The 26939-nt window shown below is 40.9% G+C and overlaps 2 protein-coding genes across 2 annotated transcripts in view; both read left to right on the forward strand.

Moving 5' to 3' along the window:
- LOC311076082 (NHL repeat-containing protein 3-like) overlaps nucleotides 1–26939 on the forward strand; it is an 82513-nt gene that overhangs the window by 10844 nt on the left and 44730 nt on the right. The gene's annotated exons all lie outside the window — the stretch shown is intronic.
- Nucleotides 13871–26939, forward strand: part of LOC311076598 (RAC-beta serine/threonine-protein kinase-like) — a gene marked incomplete at its 5' end in the record, with an annotated part of 16476 nt that continues 3407 nt past the window's right edge. The window contains 5 exons of the mRNA XM_084104934.1: nucleotides 13871–14014; nucleotides 20140–20268; nucleotides 20425–20639; nucleotides 24105–24192; nucleotides 24290–24392. Of these exons, the coding sequence (XP_083961060.1) occupies nucleotides 13871–14014; nucleotides 20140–20268; nucleotides 20425–20639; nucleotides 24105–24192; nucleotides 24290–24392 (679 nt within the window). The remainder of the gene's footprint in view (nucleotides 14015–20139; nucleotides 20269–20424; nucleotides 20640–24104; nucleotides 24193–24289; nucleotides 24393–26939) is intronic.

Consider the following 26939-nt stretch of genomic DNA (forward strand, 5'->3'; position numbering starts at 1 on the left):
TGTTGATGAGTGTGTATGTATTAGTGGTGTAACGATACTCTCATGTCACGATTCCATACATATCACCATGTTGAACTCACCATACCATATCATTGCGATACTCCAAGAGATTTGATACTGTTGATTAAAATGCTAAATCTGATATTACATTGTGTGTGTAAATGAACAGGATGAACTCGGTGCTGAAACCCAAAGCACAGCACAATAGAGACGCCAGAGTAACAATATTCATGATTCTGAAGCTGAAAACACAGGATTATTGTAGATGAATATGCTGGATCTCTGTCACTGACTAGATATATCTACAGTAATGTTGGACACTTTTACTGCTGACATCAGACATCTGGCATTATCAGGACACACACATATTCCCCCATCTCATACATTATATTCAACATTATATATAGTAGTTTAATGCAGTACTGACACTAAAACTCTGTGAACTTGATTTTTTTCTTCACAGAAATGTTATTTTGAGTGAACTATACACTATACATATTGATGCATTTTTGCATTGCGATATATTGTGACACCCTTAGTTTGTAGGATTGAAAATGAGCAACTGAATACCTCAGGCTAGTCATTTGCATTAAACATGCCCACACATGCACATGAAGGAACAATCTCTAATCACTGCATGGGTTGTGTTTGAATAAACTATAAATGTAGATCCATGCGGCACAATGTGTTTTTCTGGACCTTGAACACATTGGACTTTAGAGACAAGTCAACAAATACGCCTAACCATTTTCCAGAGCTCTGATTGGCTGTTGTCCTCCTGGTCATATGTGGTGGAGATATGAAGGTAATAGAGTAGCAGAACTCGAGAGCACGTAGATGTTTTTGCCTCTTCACGATGACTCGCTTTATTTAGTCCCAATTTGTAAGTCTTTTGGATAAAAGCGTCTGCTAAATGACTAAATGTAAATGTGAATTTGAGAACTTGTACAATAAATTAACGAGCCGTTTTACTGGTTGGTGCCTAGCCAAATCATAGTTATGACATCAAAAGTACAAATTATGACATAAGGTGAAATTGTAAAAGGAATGATATTGACACAAGTTAATTATGACAAGTTAAAAAGTTGCCAGCCACCAGCAGTATTTTGGATCATATTTCATGACATGATCACAAAACTTTCACAGCCCCCAGAATATTGTGTAGAATATCTGAATATGCAAATATGAAAGAAAGAACAGATCCTATATTTTTAGCTTCATGCATTCTTTTTTATTAACACCTGGATGTGTGTAAGCTTCATGAAAAAAATATAATTTTGAGCAAAATGATTATGACTTAGTGTGTAATAATTCATATTTTTTACTTTGTCTCATAATTATGATATACAGAAGCGAGTATATCATATACCATTACTGTGGCGAGTCCTACAGTAATATCTCCAGTAATATCTCCAGTAATATCCATTAATCTCCAGTAATATACAGTAATATCTCCAGTAATATCTCCAGTAATATCCATTAATCTCCAGTAATATACAGTAATATCTCCAGTAATATACAGTAATATCTCCAGTAATATCTCCAGTAATATCCATTAATCTCCAGTAATATACAGTAATATCTCCAGTAATATACAGTTTCGTGAAATCATCACATACAATAGGAGTCCCATTTCATTGGCTAGGCGCCAACCAATAAAACGGCTCGTTTGAACACCCCCGCCCCCCTGCCCCCATCCTTTAAATTCACATCTACGTGCTCTGGAGTTGTGCTTCTCTTTTACCCTCATAGGGAGCTGGCTGGGCTTTATCTCAGTATTCTAATTATAGTGTTCAGTCTGCTGGTCGGGGGACATCTGAGCTCTGTCTGAGCGATCACAGATCAAGAGGAATAATCATGGGCGGCTCATACTCACAAGCGGACTATGACAGGTCTGCTCTTATGGTGTATAGAAACGTTTTACAACATCGACCATGCCTCTTACCAGATATAGGCATAGATGATTCTCTGCTGAAATATTCTGGTTCCGACTCTAATGCTGAGCTGCAGGATTACTCTGATGAGATGCTCAACACAGTGCCGGGTTACATCGAAAAGCTTGGATCTGCCGTTGGCGGACTGACTCCAGTCCCGAATGCTGTTGGAATTGGAGCTTTGATGATTTCCATGATCATAGAGATCGCCATCAAGAGCGGCCCTCAGACAAGTGCTGACACAGATAAAACATACAGCCTGTTACGACGTGTGTTTGGGGAAGAGAAAGCTTCGAGTGTCCGAGACACAATGTCAGAGTATCTGAAACGCCATCGCATGCACATGAACAATAACCAACGATTACGAGAGGAAATAAGGAGACTGGAACAGCAGTTGAGCTCCCGTCTTACCAGCCTCAGAAACTCCCTGCTGGATGACGGACAGATGAGCAGCCGTGGGCTCAAGATCTGGGTCAACGGAGCCGCCTTCCACGTCCAGATGCTGATCCATGGCGCTCGACTGGATGTTCAGGCTGGTAGACCTGCATCAGACTGTGTTCATGCAATCAAAGCTGCAATCAATGACTATTTACGATTCCTGGATAATTTGCTGGAGAAATACAAGACCTACAAGATCAATTCAGATGTGTTTATAATGGATTCTTCGTGGTTGATCATTGCTGTTGCTAGTGATGACATGCCTACTGACTATGAGCCATGTAAAATGTATAATGATGAAATTGAAGGATGTAGAATTGAGATATCTGTGTCTGATCCTAGACCGTGTGATTATGGAAAAGAAGTTATGGCGGCTTTTATGAATCTTGTTTACTCAAATCATGAACCGATCAGTGGTTTAAAGAGTTATTTTTTAAATATCAAGAACAATCTCAACTCTCGAATCCATGAACGTAGTTCATTCACTGTGCCGTTAGCTGCAGGTTAGTTTAGATATGTGGAGTTGATAAAGGATCGCTCAGATGCTGGAGAGTGCGCTCATATGTAGAGGTGTACTCGTCGGTGCACCGGGCCTGGGTTTGACCCCCGACCTTTGGCCCTTTGCTGCTTGTCATCCCCCCCCCCCCCCCATCACGTCTTCAACTGTCCTGTCAATAAAGGCCTACAAATGGCCAAAAATAATCTTAAAAAAAAATAAAATAATTATAATCTTTTAATTTAACATATAGTAACTTTAAGTAAAAAAAAAAAAGTGTTGATAAAACTTCCATTGTAATATTTTAACGTATTTACTCTCGTCTTGTGATCTACATGTATATTTGATCTGTGTTCTGTCATGATGCTCTACTGACACACCAGTTACTCGTTTAAGACATAAAATACTCTGCTATATTTTAGTCCTGTTTCCGGTTTAAAAATCCTTGAAATTACATCTGCTCCTTCTTCCTCGTTGAAGACTTCTGAATCTTTGAATAAGTAAATATTCTTCATTATAAAAGTGGAAGTGCTGAACACGAGATGTCTCCTACTTCACGGTAAAGTTTGTTCTTAACGTTTGCTTTTGTGATGTTCTCTTTAACAATAAAGGATCGTGTGTGTTATTGTTCCACGTGTCTGTGTATTTTAACTTAAAGTGTTGCTTATATACTATACAGCAGGTTCTGCTGTGCCATTAAAGGGCATATTGCAGGTAAAAAAAAAATCAAAATGAATATAAAACTGTGTATGAAAATACCATATGAAAAGATAATGCAGGATTTAAATGTTTTAAAACGACATAATGACACCAATTTAGTAGATAAAGTGAGCATTTCTTTGACTGCTCGTAAAAAAACGTTTGTTTTTTCAACATCGCGTCATATTACGTCACAAGAGGGAGATGTGTGCTGTGCTCTGCCGCAGCTCAGTGCAGACTAGGTTGGTATTCAGTAAGAGCGGTCGTGAGTCAGTGTGATTTCAGTAGTTTTTGTATTTCAATTTATCATCGTCATGGTAAATTATTGTATTTGTGGGGCTTGCAAAAACTCCAGCCTGTCAGGACATCGAGTCCACCGGTTTCCTAACCAGAAAAAGGAAGGTGCTATCTTTCGTGCCTGGGTGCGGTTTGTGCAGGTGAAGAGACGGGATTTTAAAGTATATCTTCATTATAAAGAATTATTAGCTAGACCCTCCCTCCTCCTCATCCGCGCAATAACCCCCCAAACCCCACCTCACATCATTCTTGTCGGTTATTGGCTGGAACAGTTTGTCATGTTTTTTGCTGCGAGTTAGCTCTGTTTGTTTTAGCTGCATTTGTGGAGACTAGGCTGTCTGCAGAGACCGCGTTTCTTTACAGTGTGTTCAGGGGACAGGCAGCTAGCGGATGGTGAGGACATGTTTGCGGTATGTGAAAAAAAATGTATCAGGAATGAAAAATATCTCTCTGTCTGTCGATGTGAAACCGCTAAGTTAAGTTATATCACGTAACGTTAGTCTGGACGGATATTAATGAGCAGGACAAACACCTGATCAAAGCTTAGTTTCTGTTATTGTAAGTTCCAATACTCCTAGATGACCAATAATAGCTTTGCTATTAACTGATATACGATGGTAATAATCTGTACAATATTGTGAGCACAGTGTATATCGTTAGCGAACATGTATCTATAAGCTAACACTGGTCTCTCACCAAGACACCTGCCCTGTTCTCCACTGGTTTTCCTCACACCACAACTCAATTTGTCTCCTCTGACCGTTGTTCTGTCTTACATTAATCCTGGCCTGTCCCTGCTCTCTTGGCAGCCTAGCAGGCTCATAATTGTATGGCTGTGGTCCGTCATACGAGTAAGTATGAACAATTTCCTCAGCGTCCGAAACGTGGTAATGATTTGTGTCTATTGATGTTTGTTTTAACGTTACTGAAATGTGTAATCTGTAAAGCACTTCGGTCAATTTGTGTTGTTTTTAAATGTGCTGTAGAATTTTTTTTTTGATTTGATTTGATTGATTTCCTGTTGTTTGAATCGACCGCTCTCCCTCATGCTACGTCACGCCCGTCACGCCCATTTTCAGATGCGGAAGTAAAATTTTCTCACAAAAACGACTCCAGAAGCCACTGTAGCGTATTTATAAGTTTTTTTTAAAGAAAATCTAGTTCCTACATTATCTTTCTATACATTGACTCGTTGGGTCTTCTAACCTGCAATATGCCCTTTAAATTAAAGGAACACTCCACCATTTTTTGAAATAGGGCTTATTCACCGTCTTTTCTAAATTTAGATAGGTGGGCAAATGCATTTTTGTCTCAGTGCATGCATTGTTTTAGTTTGGCAGGGTCGCCGCTAGCTTAGCTTAGCATAATGAATGGAATCCTTTGTTGCCAGCTAGCGTGTCCTGAGTAAAAGTGATAATCGACTGAATGGGGATCACGTTTAGGGAGCTTGTTTTCTTCGTACTATTATTTAATCAAGCCAATTCAACATTTGCGTGCGTGATTACACCCTCCGCCCCGCAGCATGGGTATAAATACGCACCAGTTGCCTTTCGCTTCGGAGCCAATCGGATGTCTCAGAAGTGTTATCACTGTTTACACAGCAAGCGAGTGTGTCGGTGTTCGTGCGGGAAGACCTCCCAGTGTTGGTGTTTCTACAGCGCGAGTGCAGCGTTGATCGCGAGCTTCTTGAGCTCTCAACTGCTGATTTAACAGCATCACATTTCTATTTGTTTGTATGTTTGACAGTTGGTTAGAGGGCAAGAAGTGAGTGTTGCCGCGGTCATTCCCTGTGTGCTCCGGCACTGGTGACGGTCCCATTTCCTAAAAGAGCAACATTGGCTTACAGCACACTGAAGCAGCTTTTGTGGACGCTTCATGTTCCCATTGCGGGAATTTGACTGTCGCGGTGTTGAGATCGAGACTCGCCTTTGTCTGTGAAGCTGGAGTCCCCATTACCATGCCCCGTCCTTGGGTGCCGCATGGGATGGGTGATAGGAGGATTGTGTTGGATGTCTCGCGTGGTAACCATTCCCTGTGGGCTCCTCACTCCTCCCTTCCACCGCAGCCGGTGGAGTCCCCCATCTGTAATGGGTGGGCCGGCCATTTCACCCGGGGCTCCCCCAGAGGACAGGATGCCGATTGCAGCATCGAAGGGTGAGCTGGCCTCTCGAGATGATGACTCAACTGCGTTGTCTCCCTCTGGGAGCGTAACGTTGCCTGAGCCGGATCCAGAATTGTCAGCTATGCTGAAACGGTCATAGGTGAGCACCGTACTGCATCCGACCTCGCCCTCCGGGGCATGAGTGTCGTGGCATGCGCGATCGGTCTGGCGATGTCCACCTTAGTGGTTCAGGAGCGCCATCATTGGCTCAGCCTCGGATGCGGACAAGGTTCGGTTCCTGGTCTCCCCAATTTCCCAGGTTGGGCTGGTCGGCAAAGCGGCGGAGAACTGCACCCAACAGTTCTCTGCCGCCCAAGCACAGACGGAGGCCATCCGGCACATCCTGCCCCGGCGACCAGCTGCTGCCTTCACCCCGCCACCAGTGGCAGTTCCTCCGCCTGCTCATCTCTGAAGGCGTTTCCCTGCCACCGCTCCTGCTGGGGCTCCACAATAGCCTCCAGCAAGGCCTCAGCATGGAGCCGACAGCAGTAGGGATGCCCAGTTGAAGTTGATCACCGATCCACTCCCTCCCCCCAGGTGAGGGCCGGGTGGAGTCTTTGTTGTGTGTATGTCTGTTCCACTGCTTGTTCCCAAAAGAGTGGAGCAAGCGGTGCCCATACTTCAAAGAAAGAGCAAATTCCTCTGTTCCTGGGTCCCAGGAGGGCAAGTCTGGCGGTGTACGAACCTGTAAAGCCTTGCACCCCTCAACCCCCTCCTGTTCGCCAGCACGGCAGCTGGGTGCGGTTCGAGGACTCGGTAATCCGCCTTCTCAAACATCCCCTGCCGCCCAGTGGAGACAGGTAAGTGTTGCACTGCACACTCACATCATTGTCCTCCACCTTGCTGCCCCGCCTCAGGTACGTCTGTGGCCTTTTGAGCCTGGGCCTGGTTCGTAGAAGCAGAAAAAGCTTCCCAACCGGTCCAGACCAAACTGTGACCATCAGACTCGACTATGCGATTCATTTTTGCTCAGCGCCCGCTCAAGTTCAGTGATAATCATCACACTAGGTGTTGAGCAATGCTCCTGTCTTGTGCGCGCATGTTGCTGTCCTACTGGCGAAGGACGTGATATAGCTATAGATCTCTAGCCTTCCGCACCACAGGCTATCCTGCGTGTTGCGTTTGAGGGTTCGAAGTATCAGTACAGAGTCCTACCCTTCGAGTGCTCCACAGCCAGTTGGGTCTTCAGGTCAACTGGGAGAGAGTAATCTCGCCCACGGGCTGACTGTCTCTTTTCCGGTATGGGGATGAACTCAGTCCAACATGCCTCTTCAAGAGGAGAGTGTGTCCGGTCTGTGCTATACAGAAGTGAGAAAGGGTCCCACTGAAAGAATTTTCAAAAGCTCCTGGGGACAAATGGCAGACGCAGCCGCATGGCTTCCTCCATATGAAGACCACTTCAACACTGGCTTAAGGTCGAGTCCCGAGGTGACCGTAGCAGAGCGGCATGCCTGTGTGACAACAGATCACCCTGGCCTGCCGCCAAGCCCTCAGCCCATGATCAGACCTTTTGTTTCTCCGGGCCAACCGCTCCTAGAACGAGGTCCACTAACACCGACTGAGGGGCCATGTACAAAGGGCCTGGGCGACCTCCGACTGCATTGGCATTCATTGCCTCGAGTTGTTGCAGTTCACCTCGCTTTTTTCTGCCACCGCTGCTTAGCGAGCTGGTACTGGTCTGAAAAGACAGCATAGTGTCCGTTGCGCTAAGCTACCCTCACATGTCACAACTTGCCTGTCACCTCCTCCTTGGAATCAGAAGCTTCTGAGGTCGCTTCTGTTGATTTAAAAATCTTGCTTTCCCCTGTTGTTTAATTTCATGGAAACAGACACCAGTGATTTTGCCAAGAGATCTCTTATTTATTTGGGTTATAAAACATAGGAGGAAGAGACAATGGACCAAGCGAAGGTCTTAATTCAGCTTCTCAGTCACCTTCTCTACATTTCCATCTCTTCCTGATTTTCGGACAAACAGGGCTTGGTTTTTATATCCCTGACCAAGGAAAAAACTTCATCTCCATAGAAACACATACATTCAGCAGAAGAACATATGGTTTCCATTAACGTTGGAATGTATATCCCCATGCTATGCTGGTGGAACACTGCATATACATTTCAGTCCAGCACACATTCAAAGTCCCCCAAAGTCTCCCAAAGTCTCTCTTTCTCCCACATCTTCACAAAATACAATGAGTACAAGTGATTATGAATGTATATAAAAAGTATAGTAATAATAATACTAAAAACAACATTAAACGATGAAATTTGAGTCTTCAATTGCACTATTTCTTCTGGCCTGCTCAATCGTGCTGCCGACGAGCCTCACGACAGCTATGGCCAGGGAGAGTGGAGACTCCATCCTCAGGCGGTCCAGCTGAGCAGGGATCACTTCGGGGCTGCACAGTTACATCTGTTTGCCTCTCCGGATTCGTTCCTCTGCCGGTTGTGTTATTTCTGTCTGAGCTGACAACCCTTGGACAGACACTGGCTCTTAGCTGGCCCCGGGGCCCCGCAGAAATGCGTTCCCCAGTGAGCCTTCTAAAAAAGCCGCTATGCGATTCATTGTCGATTGGCGCCCACTTAAGTTCAGTGATTTAAATCACACTCAGGTGTTGAGCAGAGATGCTCCTGATGCTACAGTGATTTCTTCACACCTAGTGTTGAGCAGTGCTCCTGTCTTGTGCGCGCATGTCGCTTGCACCTACTGTGCTAGGTCAGGAGTGGAGCAGGTCTTGATGGTTGCCCCTTATTGGCCCAACCAGACCTAGTTCCCCTTGACAGCCCTTCCTGACTTTCCCCTGAATACATTTTCAGGGACGGGGCATGATGGCACCCGCGTTCAGACCCCTGGAGAGAATCCAGGCCGGTCCTAAAGATGGACGCGGAGGGTCAGGTGGCTACCGCAGAACTATGTGGTAGTCACCATCACTTCTGCGAGAGCACCCCCTAAGAGTGTGGATGTTCGGTCATTTCAGTGCTCTCTTTCCTGCAAGATGGGTTGGAGTAACGGCTGTGTCCTCCACCCTCAAAATGATGTTTCCTCTATTTTTTGTTTGACGCACATCGTGATGCAGTAGCATAGGAAGCACGTCCTGATCGTCAGGTTCCTGAGGGAGCATGGGAATCTGCCTTGTGCCCCTTATTTATCCTCTTGGGCCTTATCTCTGGTGCTACTGCACTGCAGAGACCGCCCCTGAGCCACTGCAGGCAGTGAGTTAAAAATTCTGTTTTTAAAGAAACAGTTCTCATGCTTGCGTGGTCTCTACTAGAGGGTAGGGACTTGCTCGCTTTCGGTCAACGAGTTGTGCCGGGAACTGTGTGTCCCCGCCTAGGCGTTGACACAGAGTGCTTCGCTTACAGATATTCTAGAGTTGGGGGCTGGGCGACACCTATAGTCGAACCACTGCTTCCCGTGGGCTCCCTTCTCATGAAGCCAGTTCACCGTGATCCCGGTTCGAAGTGACGGCTTGCCACGCCATTCACCCCCTATGGACTGGATACGTGTGCAATTCTTGCTCCAATAGAGTTCCCTCTTAAACCGAACACTGTTGAGTTCCTCCACACCCTCCGGCGACAGACGCAGCGGAACATACCACTCGTATACTCTGGTGGAACTTGTGCTAGGCTGGGTCCATATGTTGCGATCCATACGGTGATCTTAAATCGACGGGAGATCAGGAAGCTTCTGTCTAGGCACTGGAAGGTAGCAGCACTAGTGCCGTTTTCAAATAGATCCCCATTCAGTCGACGTCGACTACGTCTGACGTCCTCGAATGAAAGGGAACGTCCTGGTTGCGTATGCAACCCACCATTCCCTGAAGGAGGGAACGGAGGACGTAGTCCCCTCGCCACTACTGGACCACCGCTGACTCCGGGGGCCGCTCGGCTCCTCAGCGAAAAAGCAACTGGTGCATGCGTCCACTTCCGTATTTACGCTTCTGCGGAGCGGAGCGTGTAATCAAAGGCTTGATTAAATAGTAGTACGAAGAAGTCAGGCTCCCTAAGCGTGATCCCCATTCAGTCGACGTCGACTACGTCCTCCGTTCCCTCCTTCAGGGACGTTCACTTCACTGTTCACACACACACAGTTCCATTGCAGGCTATAGGAGTCCTCTGTTGGATAGTTAGACATCGGTCAGAGTTGCAGGTCCCCTCTTGGCATGTTTTTTTTTTTCCAAAAAAAAATTTCATATTTTAAGTTATATTATGAAAAAGGACCTTAAAGGTCCCATGACATGAAATTTTCACTTTCTGAGGTTTTTTAACATTAATATGAGTTCCCCTAGCCTGTATATGGTCCCCAAGTTTCTAGAAATTTGAATTGGTGTAAATCGAGCTTTTGCTATCTTTCTCTGCCTTTGAGAAAATGGAGGCTCAATCAGGCTGATCTTGAATCTCCTCCTTATGACGTCATAAGGAGGAATGTTACCTCCCTTTTCTCTGCTTTGCCCGCCCAGAGAATATTTCCCGTCCATGAGAAAATGAGCTAGGAAGTAGGAACGCGCGCGCGCGATTTTAGTTTGTCCACGAGAGATATCATGGCTTTTGAGCGAGCGAATAATTGCTCAATAACTGGATGTACAAATGAACACCGAAGCCTTCATCCAAGCCCCAGAAGAACCAGTGGATTAATTTCATTTTCTCTGGAAATGCGCCGACACAACTTCCCAAAGTTTTGCATGTCTGCGGCAAACATTTCACCGACGACTGTTCCCTCAACTTGGGTCAATACAGAGCTGGGCTTGCTGAACGTCTGAAACTAAAGTCTGGATCAGTACCAACTCTCTTTGGCTCAGCTACACACCTCGGACAAGCAAGTCAACTAATGATATATAAGTGTGTTGCTTGTTTACTGTTTATGGTTACCTAGCTTGTTACACGTAGAATGTGGACACACACACTGTAAAGCGAGTGTTGTACACTTCTTTGTTATTTGGATAACCGTTTTCCTGTTGGTTATATGGTGCATTTCAAGATCGCAGAGCTTGATGTAGGCCTAATTGTAATAAGATAAATTACAGACGTTACAGACCTCTGTACTAGAACATCTAGGCACAATAAACAGTTTTCCCCCCATGCTATATATATATATATATATATATTGTTTTATGGTGCTTAATTTAACCCCTTGTTTGGGTCTTAAATATAGACACCTTCTACCTTATTTTGTTTATTCTCAGGTTAGGTAAAGTCAGTCGAATTCGTTCTAAACAATAAGTATATAAATTTCCATACTTACAATTCAGTCGAAAGACTGCTCCGTGGTTTAGTTCAGCTCAATATTTAGTAAAACAGAGACTTAAGGCAGGCGAGCTTCTTAATTTCAATTATATCTTTTTTTTTTTTTATTAAATACAGGTTAACTAGTTTACATAAAAGGTACTAATATATAAAATAAAAATAAAAGTAAATCAAAACCAAATAATTTACAAGCTTTCATCTTCATGAGGCGCAATGGCAAGGCATCTAACACCGGAGAGGCCGTCCTTGGTGAATCAGCGTCTGACTGGACATGTCATTCCAGCTCTTTTAAAGTCCATCAACTTTTGGACATCTTCAGGAATCTCCTCCTGGAAACTCCCTAAAACTTGTTCATTGGTCATCCTCTCCTGGAAACCCCCTAGGACTTGGTTATAAAGCCTTTGTCTCTCCGTCCTCCTTCTTCTGCACCTTTTCTTCATCGCTGTTTCTTCTGTGTCTCGTCCGCAACACATAGACGGTAATGATTGCATTTTTCTTCTTTCTTTGGTAAAGCTCTTTCAAATACATTTTCAATTTCTCTCTACTCTGCCATATGCTTAATAAATGCTTACAACTTTCAGTGTGGTCTGTTTTTCTTTATAAACCATCTTCTCAATAAACGACTTTACATCACCAATTGCAGTGTCTCTTTATTATAAACCATCTTCTCAATAAATGACTTTACAAACAACAGTTGTGGTGTCTTTTCTTAATGACAATTTCTTAATAAACGTTTATAAAAACAAGTCTCAGTGTCTTTTCTAATGAACCAGATTCAAGGGTTTCTTATAAAAACTCTTTACAGTGTTTTTCTTAACAATAAGGTTTCTTATAAAAACCTTTTACATTGTTTCCATATAATAAGGTTTCTTATAAAAACCTTATACAGTGTTTTCATATAATAAGGTTTCTTATAAAAACCTTTTACATTGTTTCCATATAATAAGGTTTCTTATAAAAACCTTATACAGTGTTTTCATATAATAAGGTTTCTTATAAAAACCTTTTACATTGTTTCCATATCATAAGGTTTCTTATAAAAACCTTATACAGTGTTTTCATATAATAAGGTTTCTTATAAAAACCTTTTACATTGTTTCCATATCATAAGGTTTCTTATAAAAACCTTATACAGTGTTTTCATATCATAAGGTTTCTTATAAAAACCTTTTACATTGTTTTCATATAATAAGGTTTCTTATAAAAACCTTATACAGTGTTTTCATATAATAAGGTTTCTTATAAAAACCTTTTACATTGTTTCCATATAATAAGGTTTCTTATAAAAACCTTATACAGTGTTTTCATATAATAAGGTTTCTTATAAAAACCTTATACAGTGTTTTCATATAATAAGGTTTCTTATAAAAACCTTTTACATTGTTTCCATATCATAAGGTTTCTTATAAAAACCTTATACAGTGTTTTCATATAATAAGGTTTCTTATAAAAACCTTTTACATTGTTTTCATATAATAAGGTTTCTTATAAAAACCTTATACAGTGTTTTCATATAATAAGGTTTCTTATAAAAACCTTATACAGTGTTTTCATATAATAAGGTTTCTTATAAAAACCTTATACAGTGTTTTCATATAATAAGGTTTCTTATAAAAACCTTTTACATTGTTTCCATATCATAAGGTTTCTTATAAAAACCTTATACAGTGTTTTCATATAATAAGGTTTCTTATAAAAACCTTTTACATTGTTTTCATATAATAAGGTTTCTTATAAAAACCTTATACAGTGTTTTCATATAATAAGGTTTCTTATAAAAACCTTATACAGTGTTTTCATATAATAAGGTTTCTTATAAAAACCTTATACAGTGTTTTCATATAATAAGGTTTCTTATAAAAACCTTTTACATTGTTTCCATATCATAAGGTTTCTTATAAAAACCTTATACAGTGTTTTCATATAATAAGGTTTCTTATAAAAACCTTTTACATTGTTTTCATATAATAAGGTTTCTTATAAAAACCTTATACAGTGTTTTCATATAATAAGGTTTCTTATAAAAACCTTATACAGTGTTTTCATATAATAAGGTTTCTTATAAAAACCTTATACAGTGTTTTCATATAATAAGGTTTCTTATAAAAACCTTATACAGTGTTTTCATATAATAAGGTTTCTTATAAAAACCTTTTACATTGTTTCCATATAATAAGGTTTCTTATAAGAACCTTATAGAGTGTTTTTCTTATACAACACTTTTCTTACACAAAGTTACAATTATACTTAATACCCTATTAAAAGCCTATATATTATGAGGTATAAAAGAATAAATTGCATGTTTCACACTACACGCCCCTTTATGCAAATTTATTCTTTTATTTCCAAAGTCATGTAACACCCTCTCTTTTTGTCATATTTTGCCAATTTAGCATATACCTGACCTGTCTTAGTAGTGACATTCATTTGAAAAATATTCATGTAGTGCTCCACCCAAGGTCTCTTATTCTTTGGTTTCATCAATTTACTTTCAATAACTTTCCCCTGTACCGGACTTCCGGAAGGCCAGATTTTTGTACTCTATTTCATTATAACTAAATAACATCCAAATTTAGCTTGCATTAGTTTGCCATTCGTTACTTCATGCAAACAAGCTCCGATCAATTGTCCACCAGGGGATTCACAGATAAGGGTGCGGCCACATCCATTAATCAAATTGACAGCTGGAATTTGGGCTTTCGGTATCTCTACCTTCCCAACAGCCGTCCGACCCCTCTTAAAGTTCTGGTGAGTCCATCGGATCGGGCGAGTCTACCCCTCTCTCACTTGAGGATCCATCGTTTTGCACTACAATATAAAATATTCCATCAAATTTTATTACTTTTATATCGTTCTCTGCCCGTCTAGCACGTAGTCTATGTACAAACAACTGGTCTTCCTTCCTCCAGACTCTATGAGCCGATAAATCACTGTATATTTCTCGGGCCTCTGGCTGGAGCACTTTGAACATGTATTTGAATTTGTCTAACTATTTCTACATTAATGTGTTCCACTAAGTCAAACACATAATACTCAATTACACCTCGTTCAGTATAACAAATCACTATATTTGTTTTTTTCAAAACAGGTGTTACAAAGACTTCCCATTGACAATGCAACCTCTTTCTCCCACAATATTTCATGACATTTCATACGTTCATCATTTCTAACTAAAATCCAATAACTCTGATTTTTGGATAACACTTGTCCAGTAGACGTTCTCCTAAGTTCCTATAAACACATTATAGTCCAAAGTATTGTGCCATTTCATAACTTCCAATACTACTTCTTCTTCTCATCATTTACCATGTTCAATTGTCATTACTGCATACTTTTCTAGATATAATAAATGTATATCTACCAGTGTTGAACATGGCATGGCAAAAGGTTTTGTAGAGGTCAGTCTGCTGTATTTCAAGTTGAGATGTGCTGATATCTCAAGTCTCTAGTTCTCTGTCTATGTTATTAGACATTTGTTGCTTTATACAGTCTCACAACACCTATTCTCTTATGTGATGGCATACCCGTACGTAAGTCAATGTCATAGGATTTATTTATACCCCTTTTTCATTCCTTTAACAATTTACATATTCCAGATAAAATATTCTTAAAATCCTTCCTAAACCAGACAACTCAATAATAATCAAAAAACTATTGTAACTATATTTAATTTCATTCTAGTATTATTTACTATCCACTTCAGTGTTCTATATATTTGTTATTTCTCTTATTTAATTAGCAAAAGGGTTTTTCTTGCTTCATCATTAAACAATGCCTTCTTTAAATCATTCCTTGTGTTATTACTATCCAAGTCTGATGCAAATTCGTATATATGCTTTTGATTCACTCCTCCATAATACTTTACAGTCAAGAATTTATTCAAATTGAGCAATTCCTCATCCTCTACCAAATTACCACTAAAATTCCATGTATATGCTTGTTGTGGCATATTTTGTTTCTTACATAATATTTTTTAATTCCTTTAGGAATCTCCCAGTTCATTATTACTTCATAGTTATTACTTTGTCTCATCAAGACTGTAGGTATGGGATACTATTTTACCCATTCTGTATTATTATACTGTATTCGTACTATAATGCCCTAACTTTGAGCCTTTTATCAGACCCTTACGTTTTATTGTAATTATTTTTCCATACTTGTGCATTACATCTTCCAGCACATTAAACAGTCTAAACTGTATTGTCATCTGATCTATACTGTATAATCTCTGTTATTCAATTTCTCTACATTTGTAATTGCTTCAACTTTGTTTTAGTTCTCACTCTTTGAGACTTAATTTCATTTTCCTCTGAAAATGTTAGCCTTAAACATTCATCCTTATATTTGTTATTTTCATTAAAGTTATTTTCTCATTTCCAATTTATTACCCATGTACAGTTTCATCTCTCCAGCTTTTCAAGTTTGATTTTTACTTGATTGCTTAATCTTTCTTAATATCTTACTACTACACATTATATATGATTTCCTATTGCATCTTTAGCACATTGTCATCTAGAGTTATAACTTTAGTCATCTAAAGTAATGCTATCTTTAAAAACGTATTTTTTCCTTACTGAATTCCTTTTACTTTGTTAAGGTTACTTCAGCTTTTATTGGTTTCACTATACCATTATAAATTATACATTAGATTTCTTAATCTATGCATACTACTATTGTATACTATTGTATACTATTCCTCTCCATTGTTACTAAAATGTATTCACATTTTTTGTAATCAGGATCTATATATTATGGTATATCTCACTTTTTCTTCAGTGTCTTAATTTATTATAGTCAAATTCTTATTAAATGTTACTATAACCCAGAATACTAACATAACTACTGCTATGTTTATCATAACATTTACCATAACATTTGATTTAAACAAGCCTTTCTCTTATCACTGTGTTATTCTGGAACATCTCTGTTAGTCCAACATCTCGATTCTCCCTTTCCTGAAAGATATAACATAAAGTTGAGCTTTCTGTAAGACATCTCTCAGTCATTAATCATTCGGCTCCTTCTTAGTCACTCTTCAGTATTCACTTCTAAAGTTAATGCTTAATTTATATAGCGCCTCTTCCAAGCTCAAGGACGCTTCACAACAACAGTAAAGAACAATTAGTTCATACTTAGATGGCCAATATCTTATATAATAATGACTTCTCACTCTTTTCATCCGATCATATGTTCTTATGATTTGCTCTAAATACACGTTGTAAAGTTCCTACTGCACATTACACTGCTTTCTGGTGCATTCGCAAAGCTTTGTGCAAAACTGTACGCTTTCCATATAACCATAACTTTCCTTTGACAAAGTACATTGTTTTGTAATGTACATATTCTCGAGTCTATCTCATACTGTCAGTAACTCGATTGCTTTTATAAAGGTCTACAATAGTGTTTTTAACAGTATTTGCCCAAAGACTATCTACTGCTACTAATATATATTTATTTTTAAACTGTAACCAAGTACTTAAAGGTCCAGCTATTTCCAATCAACACCCTTAGTCGATTCTTTCTGGTGTGATTGTAACATAATCACTTTTTTTTCTCTTCCCCTTCTAACACAATTTCAATACTTTACTCGAACTTGTCTCTATTCACTCCTCAAATAAGAAATACTAATATGCTTATTTGTATTATCACTTTTAGTTTTACAGAATATTGCATATAATCATGTATTTTTCAATACAACCGTCTCATTTTCTTTAATTATAATTCTTCGTATTATTTTTGTTTATTTATTTAATTTATTTTTTAAAGCTATCTCTGTGTTTTACTTTGACTTCTGATAAATCACTGCTAGGTCTAAATTCCTAACTTGCTCATTAATCTTCTTCCCTAATTCAGCATATTTTTTACTGTTAAACTTAGCGTACCTATTCTGTCTTTAAATGTCTAAGTTTTCATTTAAACTTGTCTCAATCTTTTGGTTGTCCGTTACAATAATAATTTGTGTAGCTTTCTTTTAGCCCTTCTAGTGCTCTTAAATTAATACAGCTGTAACTTTTACATATTGAGCTGTACCCAGGACTATTCCCTGGTCTCTTATTTCTTCTGTCACAGCTTACGCTCTTTATTTAATATCCTCACCTTTTGCATCTAAGCATGTATTATCCTACTGTTGCCCAAATAATTTGATCATTTTTTCATTTTATAATTATCTCTTAGTTTAATGTCTTTTCATTGTTTTATAGATACTAATTCATTTATCCTTTTAATTATTTATTTAAGTTGGTTCCTCTTACAAGACTTTGTAATTCTGCATATCTTTCACTCATATTTGCTTATTTTTTCTCTACAGAAAGAAATGTCACTTAACACTTTAACACGCTCTAATATACATATTGGTATATTGTTTTTCTTGTTCCTTGCTATAAATTAATAACCAGTTAAATCTATCTATATAGATCAACCTCTCCTCATCTCTCCCTTCTAGGAGCTAAAAATCGCTTTTTTTCCACTCTAGAAGTTTTTTTTTTTTTTTTGCCTCTTCACTACAATACAACTTATTGCCTTTTATTGTATCATTCATTTGTCTATCTTTCTGAATAAATTCAGGAATTATATTCCTCATATGATTAATGAACCCCTTTCCTCTTTTTGTATCTTTCTAATGCTCTCTGGGGTTCTTAGACCAGTTATCCACTCTTTCATCAATTTCTTAAATCTTTTGTTTCTTACAGAGACATAATATCCTAAATTAACCATATCTGCCATTACTGCACTTTGTTTATTTATTTTATTTTATTTTATTTTATTTTAATCCAGCCCTGGTAAGCCAATTAATTTAAAGCCTTTTTTTTTCATGGTTTCAATATGTTCTTTTTCCTTCTTTATAATTATTATTTAATTAATATAAACGTCCACAGGTAATTCTTTAATGGAAATGCTGCTGAGGAATTTATCTATCCCTTTGGTAAGCTCTAATATACTTAATGTTTGTTATTTTTAGTAAATTAACTATTTTCTTGACTAATCTCTGTTAATGGAATTGATCAACAAAAAAAAAATCATTAGCCAAATACAATTTTAAGAGAAATTTACCATTCCTCGATTGTTCAGTCGTATTACTAGCATTAATACCATAATGCCTATTTGACTTTATTACTCTAATTAGTGTTTTATAATTTGTTACTTGTAAATGTCTCATCTAATTTTGGTGTTTATTGTACAGGACTTTTTGTTATTGCATAAGTAATTTCTTTAACTCCTTGCTCTAATAACTCTTGTATTGCCTTATTTAATTTTCCTTTATCCATCATATTAATAGGATATTATCTTTTTAATCAGTTTTTTATGAGTATATGCTTTACTAATTACTAATAGACTTTATTCCACAATCGCTTTTATATTTTATTAAATAGGGAATTTCTAGTAAAGCCCATAGTAATTTCTCTTTTAATTCTTAATATTATCAATTCATTCCATTTTAATTTATATTCAATTATATTCAATATTTACTTTTAATCTCAAGACTTTCTTTAAGTCTCTTCCTTCATGTAAATTGTCTGCACTCTCCATCATTTTAATGCCGAATTCTTCTCCTACTTATTCACTTTCTATTCTTTCATTAAATACAAATTGTCATCTGTAAATAGAATTGGCTTTGCTGTTGAGGACATCTGAGCAGCTTTGTCTAATATAAATTAAATTTATTTAACCTATTTAATTAACAAAACAGTTTTTATTTTTATTACACTCTTTGGTCACACCCATTTCTTTTTAACAGCCTAAATATTTTCAATGTATCCTATCCTTCTTTTTATCCATAGCTATTTTTATTCATTGAGCTGTATTTCCTTTTCTATTGACAATTTATTCTGTTCAAGTCTTTTTATACTTGATTTTTCTATTTTACTCATCACCTATCTTCTTTATTCTAGGGTTATCTCTTTCCATTTATCATTAGATATAACTTATCTATTGTATACCATTTTTATTTTCATCCTCACAAATTCCTGTATTATTTTCTGCCAGGCTCTTGTATTCTATTCTTCTGTATTAATTCAAGTCATCTTTATTTATATAACATTTTGTGCTATCAGAGGATCTACTTTTTTTTTTTTTTTCTATATTCATTTATTTGGAGACTGCTTTTTCTTCACTATTCTCACATGCTGAGAGCTTAAATCATACTCAACTATATTTTCCTCTATTTGTTTTTCAGTTACAGTATTTAAAATTGTTACTAATTTGTATCTATTTGATATTTCCTGACCTACTTCTCTTATTTATCTTTCTTTATCTGTTTTACGTATTTCATCCTCTTTGATAACCATACACTTAATAGTGTAATGTGGTCTTTAGATGCATTAACTAACATCTCCTCTCATTGCCAATATTTCACTTCTGTCCCTGGCAAACTTCTCATTTTGTCAATAGCTTCTTGCTTTTGTTATAGCTATACTGACTTAATCAGTGTTATATCTTCTCCACTTAAATCCACATTTTTAGATGTTTTAACAATCTGTATTAGCGTTGTGGTCTTCTCTTAAACATTTTAATTCTAAAATCTGTTTTCCGACTGCATCTTTTAACTACAGCCTCAAAAACTTTTCTCCTACACATTTCTTTGGGTTGTTGAATTCCAGTTGTCTGACTGGATTCCTCTCCTATCAGAGGTCAAAAAGGTCTCCTTCTATCATCCTCTCTCTGCTTTGCGTCTACACTCTTTTAGTTCTCAGATATCTCTGAGTTTAAAATTGCAACTATTTCTCAGAATTGCAACTTTATTTCTCAGAATTGCAACTTGATTTTTCTCAGAATTGCGACTTTAATTCTCAGAATTGAATTGAATGTTATTCACTGGGAGTTTGTGCTGCTGATGATGAAGATGATGATGATGAAGATGTTCTCTCTTCATTCAGCTGGAGAACCTCATGCTGGATAAAGATGGACATATTAAGATCACAGACTTCGGCCTCTGTAAGGAGGGCATCACAGACGAGGCCACCATGAGGACGTTCTGTGGCACCCCAGAATACCTTGCGCCGGAGGTAACCAACGGCTACGGCTCATCTAGGGGCCCGCTGGGGGCCTTACAACACGGCTAAAATAAAACTTTGTATTGCTAGCACTTCTCCTGTTTATCTCCTCTGTGCGATGAATGGATTGTATTCCTGATGTTGTGTAAGTGTATGTGAATGTGTCAGGTGCTGGAGGACAATGATTACGGGCGTGCGGTGGACTGGTGGGGTCTGGGAGTGGTGATGTACGAGATGATGTGTGGACGCCTGCCGTTCTACAACCAGGACCATGAGCGGCTCTTCGAGCTCATCGTGATGGAGGAGATCCGCTTCCCCAGGAGCCTCTCGCCCGAAGCCAAAGCTCTGCTCAGCGGCCTGTTGAGGAAAGACCCCAAGCAGAGGTGAGCGTAGCCCATAATGCACTGGTGCTTCAGACCCCAAGCAGAGGTGAGCGTAGCCCATAATGCACTGGTGCTTCAGACCCCAAACAGAGGTGAGCGTAGCCCATAATGCACTGGTGCTTCAGACCCCAAGCAGAGGTGAGCGTAGCCCATAATGCACTGGTGCTTCAGACCCCAAGCAGAGGTGAGCGTAGCCCATAATGCACTGGTGCTTCAGACCCCAAGCTGATGTGAGCGTAGCCCATAATGCACTGGTGCTTCAGACCCCAAGCAGAGGTGAGCGTAGCCCATAATGCACTGGTGCTTCAGACCCCAAGCAGAGGTGAGCGTAGCCCATAATGCACTGGTGCTTCAGACCCCAAGCAGAGGTGAGCGTAGCCCATAATGCACTGGTGCTTTAGACCCCAAGCAGAGGTGAGCGTAGCCCATAATGCACTGGTGCTTCAGACCCCAAGCAGAGGTGAGCGTAGCCCATAATGCACTGGTGCTTCAGACCCCAAGCAGAGGTGAGCGTAGCCCATAATGCACTGGTGCTTCAGACCCCAAACAGAGGTGAGCGTAGCCCATAATGCACTGGTGCTTCAGACCCCAAGCAGAGGTGAGCGTAGCCCATAATGCACTGGTGCTTCAGACCCCAAGCTGATGTGAGCGTAGCCCATAATGCACTGGTGCTTCAGACCCCAAGCAGAGGTGAGCGTAGCCCATAATGCACTGGTGCTTCAGACCCCAAGCAGAGGTGAGCGTAGCCCATAATGCACTGGTGCTTTAGACCCCAAGCAGAGGTGAGCGTAGCCCATAATGCACTGGTGCTTCAGACCCCAAGCAGAGGTGAGCGTAGCCCATAATGCACTGGTGCTTCAGACCCCAAACAGAGGTGAGCGTAGCCCATAATGCACTGGTGCTTCAGACCCCAAGCAGAGGTGAGCGTAGCCCATAATGCACTGGTGCTTCAGACCCCAAGCAGAGGTGAGCGTAGCCCATAATGCACTGGTGCTTTAGACCCCAAGCAGAGGTGAGCGTAGCCCATAATGCACTGGTGCTTCAGACCCCAAACAGAGGTTAGCTAGCCCATAATGCACTGGTGCTTCAGACCTCAAGCAGAGGTGAGCGTAGCCCATAATGCACTGGTGCTTCAGACCCCAAGCAGAGGTGAGCGTAGCCCATAATGCACTGGTGCTTCAGACCTCAAGCAGAGGTGAGCGTAGCCCATAATGCACTGGTGCTTCAGACCTCAAGCAGAGGTGAGCGTAGCCCATAATGCACTGGTGCTTCAGACCCCAAGCAGAGGTGAGCGTAGCCCATAATGCACTGGTGCTTCAGACCCCAAGCAGAGGTGAGCGTAGCCCATAATGCACTGGTGCTTCAGACCCCAAGCAGAGGTGAGCGTAGCCCATAATGCACTGGTGCTTCAGACCCCAAGCAGAGGTGAGCGTAGCCCATAATGCACTGGTGCTTTAGACCCCAAACAGAGGTGAGCGTAGCCCATAATGCACTGGTGCTTCAGACCCCAAGCAGAGGTGAGCGTAGCCCATAATGCACTGGTGCTTCAGACCCCAAGCAGAGGTGAGCGTAGCCCATAATGCACTGGTGCTTCAGACCCCAAGCAGAGGTGAGCGTAGCCCATAATGCACTGGTGCTTTAGACCCCAAACAGAGGTGAGCGTAGCTCATAATGCACTGGTGCTTCAGACCCCAAGCAGAGGTGAGCGTAGCCCATAATGCACTGGTGCTTCAGACCCCAAGCAGAGGTGAGCGTAGCCCATAATGCACTGGTGCTTCAGACCCCAAGCAGAGGTGAGCGTAGCCCATAATGCACTGGTGCTTTAGACCCCAAACAGAGGTTAGCTAGCCCATAATGCACTGGTGCTTCAGACCTCAAGCAGAGGTGAGCGTAGCCCATAATGCACTGGTGCTTCAGACCTCAAGCAGAGGTGAGCGTAGCCCATAATGCACTGGTGCTTCAGACCCCAAGCAGAGGTGAGCGTAGCCCATAATGCACTGGTGCTTCAGACCTCAAGCAGAGGTGAGCCAGCCCATAATGCACTGGTGCTTCAGACCTCAAGCAGAGGTGAGCGTAGCCCATAATGCACTGGTGCTTCAGACCCCAAGCAGAGGTGAGCGTAGCCCATAATGCACTGGTGCTTCAGACCCCAAGCAGAGGTGAGCGTAGCCCATAATGCACTGGTGCTTCAGACCCCAAGCAGAGGTGAGCGTAGCCCATAATGCACTGGTGCTTCAGACCCCAAACAGAGGTGAGCGTAGCCCATAATGCACTGGTGCTTCAGACCTCAAGCAGAGGTGAGCCAGCCCATAATGCACTGGTGCTTCAGACCTCAAGCAGAGGTGAGCGTAGCCCATAATGCACTGGTGCTTCAGACCTCAAGCAGAGGTGAGCCAGCCCATAATGCACTGGTGCTTCAGACCTCAAGCAGAGGTGAGCCAGCCCATAATGCACTGGTGCTTCAGACCTCAAGCAGAGGTGAGCCAGCCCATAATGCACTGGTGCTTCAGACCTCAAGCAGAGGTGAGCGTAGCCCATAATGCACTGGTGCTTCAGACCCCAAGCAGAGGTGAGCGTAGCCCATAATGCACTGGTGCTTCAGACCCCAAGCAGAGGTGAGTGTAGCCCATAATGCACTGGTGCTTTAGACCCCAAGCAGAGGTGAGCGTAGCCCATAATGCACTGGTGCTTTAGACCCCAAGCAGAGGTGAGCGTAGCCCATAATGCACTGGTGCTTCAGACCTCAAGCAGAGGTGAGTGTAGCCCATAATGCACTGGTGCTTCAGACCCCAAGCAGAGGTGAGCGTAGCCCATAATGCACTGGTGCTTCAGACCTCAAGCAGAGGTGAGCGTAGCCCATAATGCACTGGTGCTTCAGACCCCAAGCAGAGGTGAGCCAGCCCATAATGCACTGGTGCTTCAGACCCCAAGCAGAGGTGAGCGTAGCCCATAATGCACTGGTGCTTCAGACCCCAAGCAGAGGTGAGCGTAGCCCATAATGCACTGGTGCTTCAGACCTCAAGCAGAGGTGAGCGTAGCCCATAATGCACTGGTGCTTTAGACCCCAAGCAGAGGTGAGCCAGCCCATAATGCATTGGTGCTTCAGACCTCAAGCAGAGGTGAGCCAGCCCATAATGCACTGGTGCTTCAGACCTCAAGCAGAGGTGAGCGTAGCCCATAATGCACTGGTGCTTCAGACCTCAAGCAGAGGTGAGCGTAGCCCATAATGCACTGGTGCTGTCCCTAACCTTGCCTGTATCACACCTCAATAGCAGCAAAAGTGTTTTACAATACAACATCAACACAATAAGTACAAAGCCACTTAATATAAAGTGGGACCCATTATTTTCTTGTTATCTCTGTAAAGCTGCTTTGAAACACTCTGTATTGTAAAAAGCGCTGTATAAATGGAGGAGATTTGGCTTGAGAACTTGAGTAACGGTGAAGGCTTGTGATTGGCTGCAGGCTGGGAGGCGGGGCTGATGATGCGAGAGACGTGATGATGCATGGGTTCTTCTGTGGGATTCAGTGGGACGACGTGTTGCAGAAGAAGGTGCTTCAGTCGAGAGGTTAGTTTGGTCTCGTCGGGTATGATGTGGCTTCTCACGCTCTGTGTGTGTGTGTGTGTGTGTGTGTGTGTGTTCCTGCAGTTGCTGCCTCCCTTTAAACCTCAGGTGACGTCAGAGACCGACACGCGATACTTCGACGACGAGTTCACAGCGCAGAGCATCACTGTTACTCCTCCAGACACGCGTAAGTGTGTGTTCTTGAATCACTCACAGGGCTCGTACAAACAGGGGTGGAACGGTACACAGAAGTCATGGTTCGGTTCAGACATCACGGTTCGGTACGAGTTCGGTACAATGGAGGGAAAAGCGAAACAGAAGTGCAGAAGGCTTGTGCACGTCTCAGGCTGTTCCACCAAAGAAAAATAAATTACTTAAGCCTTGTATTTTCAAAATAAGTTGTATTAATAAAGTAAAGGCATAGAACCAGTTTATTTGTAGTGCACTGGCAATAGTTTTAAATAATTAGTTTATTAATTAAATGAATAAAAAGACAAAAAGACCTTGAGATATGTTTGGTAATTGTACCTGAATGAATTGAAAATTAATTTGCTACATTTCAGATTAATATATTTGTTTTCCTTAAAATTTTAATTAACAGTAACTTAAACACTTTGCAGTTTGAATGATGTCCTGTATAAACAAAATGACTATGAGCAACAAATGAGTACGTTTTTATGTTTACTCTTTTTGATCGTGCCCGCACCTCACACACACACACACACACACACACACAAATAAAAAGTAAACATTTAGCGACTTTTCGATCGCTCCCGCGCCTCTCTGTCTCTCTCTCTCTCTCACACACACACACACACACAAATAAAAAGTAAACATTTAGCGACTTTTCGATCGCGCCCGCGCCTCTCTGTCTCTCTCTCTCTCTCACACACACACACACACACACACACACACACACAAATATAAGTAAACATTTAGCGACTTTTCGATCGCGCCCGCGCCTCTCTGTCTCTCTCTCTCTCTTTCACACACACACACACACAAATATAAGTAAACATTTAGCGACTTTTCGATCGCGCCCGCGCCTCTCTGTCTCTCTCTCTCTCTCACACACACACACACACACACACAAATACAGGGCTTAAAGTATTCCGGCACCGTGCCGGATCTCTGGCGTGCGGCCGTGAGGAAGAAGAAAAAAAAAAAAAATGGAACTTGCATGCAGTTTAATATTTTCGAGTGAATTGATTTCACCTACCAATCATATGAAAGGAACGCAGCTCTACTAACGTTACAAGCCTATCAGAAGCAGAGCAGGGCGGGGCCTGGCAACACAGTGTGATTGAGATTTATACATCACGTAAGCGTTTTCGGTGAAAGGAGCGCTAGTTCATGAAGCTTGGGGATGATGTCCTACCCACGGGCGTAATTTCCTATGGGGACACTTTCCAAAATCCCGTTGTCCCCCCCCCCACCCCCACTCAAATTCGTTTGTTATGATGTTTAGGTTTAGGTTTAACCGCACGCCGTCATTGCCACGGAGGAGCAGGACCGAGCCTGTGTAAAATAGCTCACTGAATGTTCTAATTAGCAAGTAGCGGTTGCGGCACAGACAGCGATGAAACGCCAGAAACAATAACAGGTGACTTTAATGTCATCATGGATGAAAAGAAAGAAAGGAGATGTGAGTTGGTTGATTCAGTAAATTAGCTCAGGTCAGGATAATCATATTTTCTGTCTACACCTGTTGATAACTGAGCTAACGTTAACATACACTGCTGCTTGGTAACTTCAGACTTGGCTAAATATTTAATTTTAATATTTAATTAAATATTCTGTGTAGCTTACAAAAAAAAAAAAACATTCTGTGTAGGCCTACCATGAAAACGAGTCCACTTTAAACCGCAGCATTTTCTGTCAGCAATGTATAACAAGTAGCCTAACGTTAGTGCTGTCAACGTAAACGCATGCGATTAATTTTTGTCCAGCTTTAACGTGTTAAAATATTTATCGCAGCGTCCGTTCTTTCTGTCATCCTTTGGGTTGCATGCTCTACTTCACGCAAATGTTTTAAACTATCAATGCGCGAGAAGACAAAAGAGAACGCTGTCAGTGAATGTCCTCCTGAAACACACACACTCACACACACAGTAAGACGCGCGCCAGTATCGCAGTCGACAGCGCGCCATCGAATTCTCTTTCGCGCTTGAACGAACCATAACACACACACATTTATGCCAAAATGTCAGTTTTGTCGAGTATCTTCACAAGAACAGTCAAATGAGTTAAATACAATCTTAAATGGAAGTAAAGAGTAGAGAATGAGATGCGTGAGATCCTGTCAGCAGCGGCGGGTATTAAAGTGACAGCAATTCTCTCTGTTAGTAAAGTTAACCAAAGAACAATGGGAACAGAGAAAATTACTAACTGCTCAATGCTTAAGGATTAATCTATTTTTCATTTATAATTTATGCAGTGCGGACTGTTTTATAAACGTATTCAATTTCTATATAATTCACATTGGTTAGACAGGTAAGGTACAGGTAAATATGACATTTATTATGGGTTTAAGTGAGGATTGTTTTAAGATCACTTAAATTAAAAGTTGCTATATTTTTTTTAAGCCTAATAAATGTTTCAAATTTTGGAAAAATAAATTTTCATCGAGACATCAGTAGCTATATCAGTGATACTTCATTCATTAAAATATGCCATTAACATGCTTGAAAATAAATGGTGCCAATGAAGCCCCCCCCCCCCAAAAAAAATTTCA

The sequence above is a fragment of the Abramis brama genome (genome assembly GCF_963993115.1).
Source record: "Abramis brama genome assembly, chromosome: 25".
NCBI classification, from domain to species: Eukaryota; Metazoa; Chordata; class Actinopteri; order Cypriniformes; family Leuciscidae; genus Abramis; species Abramis brama.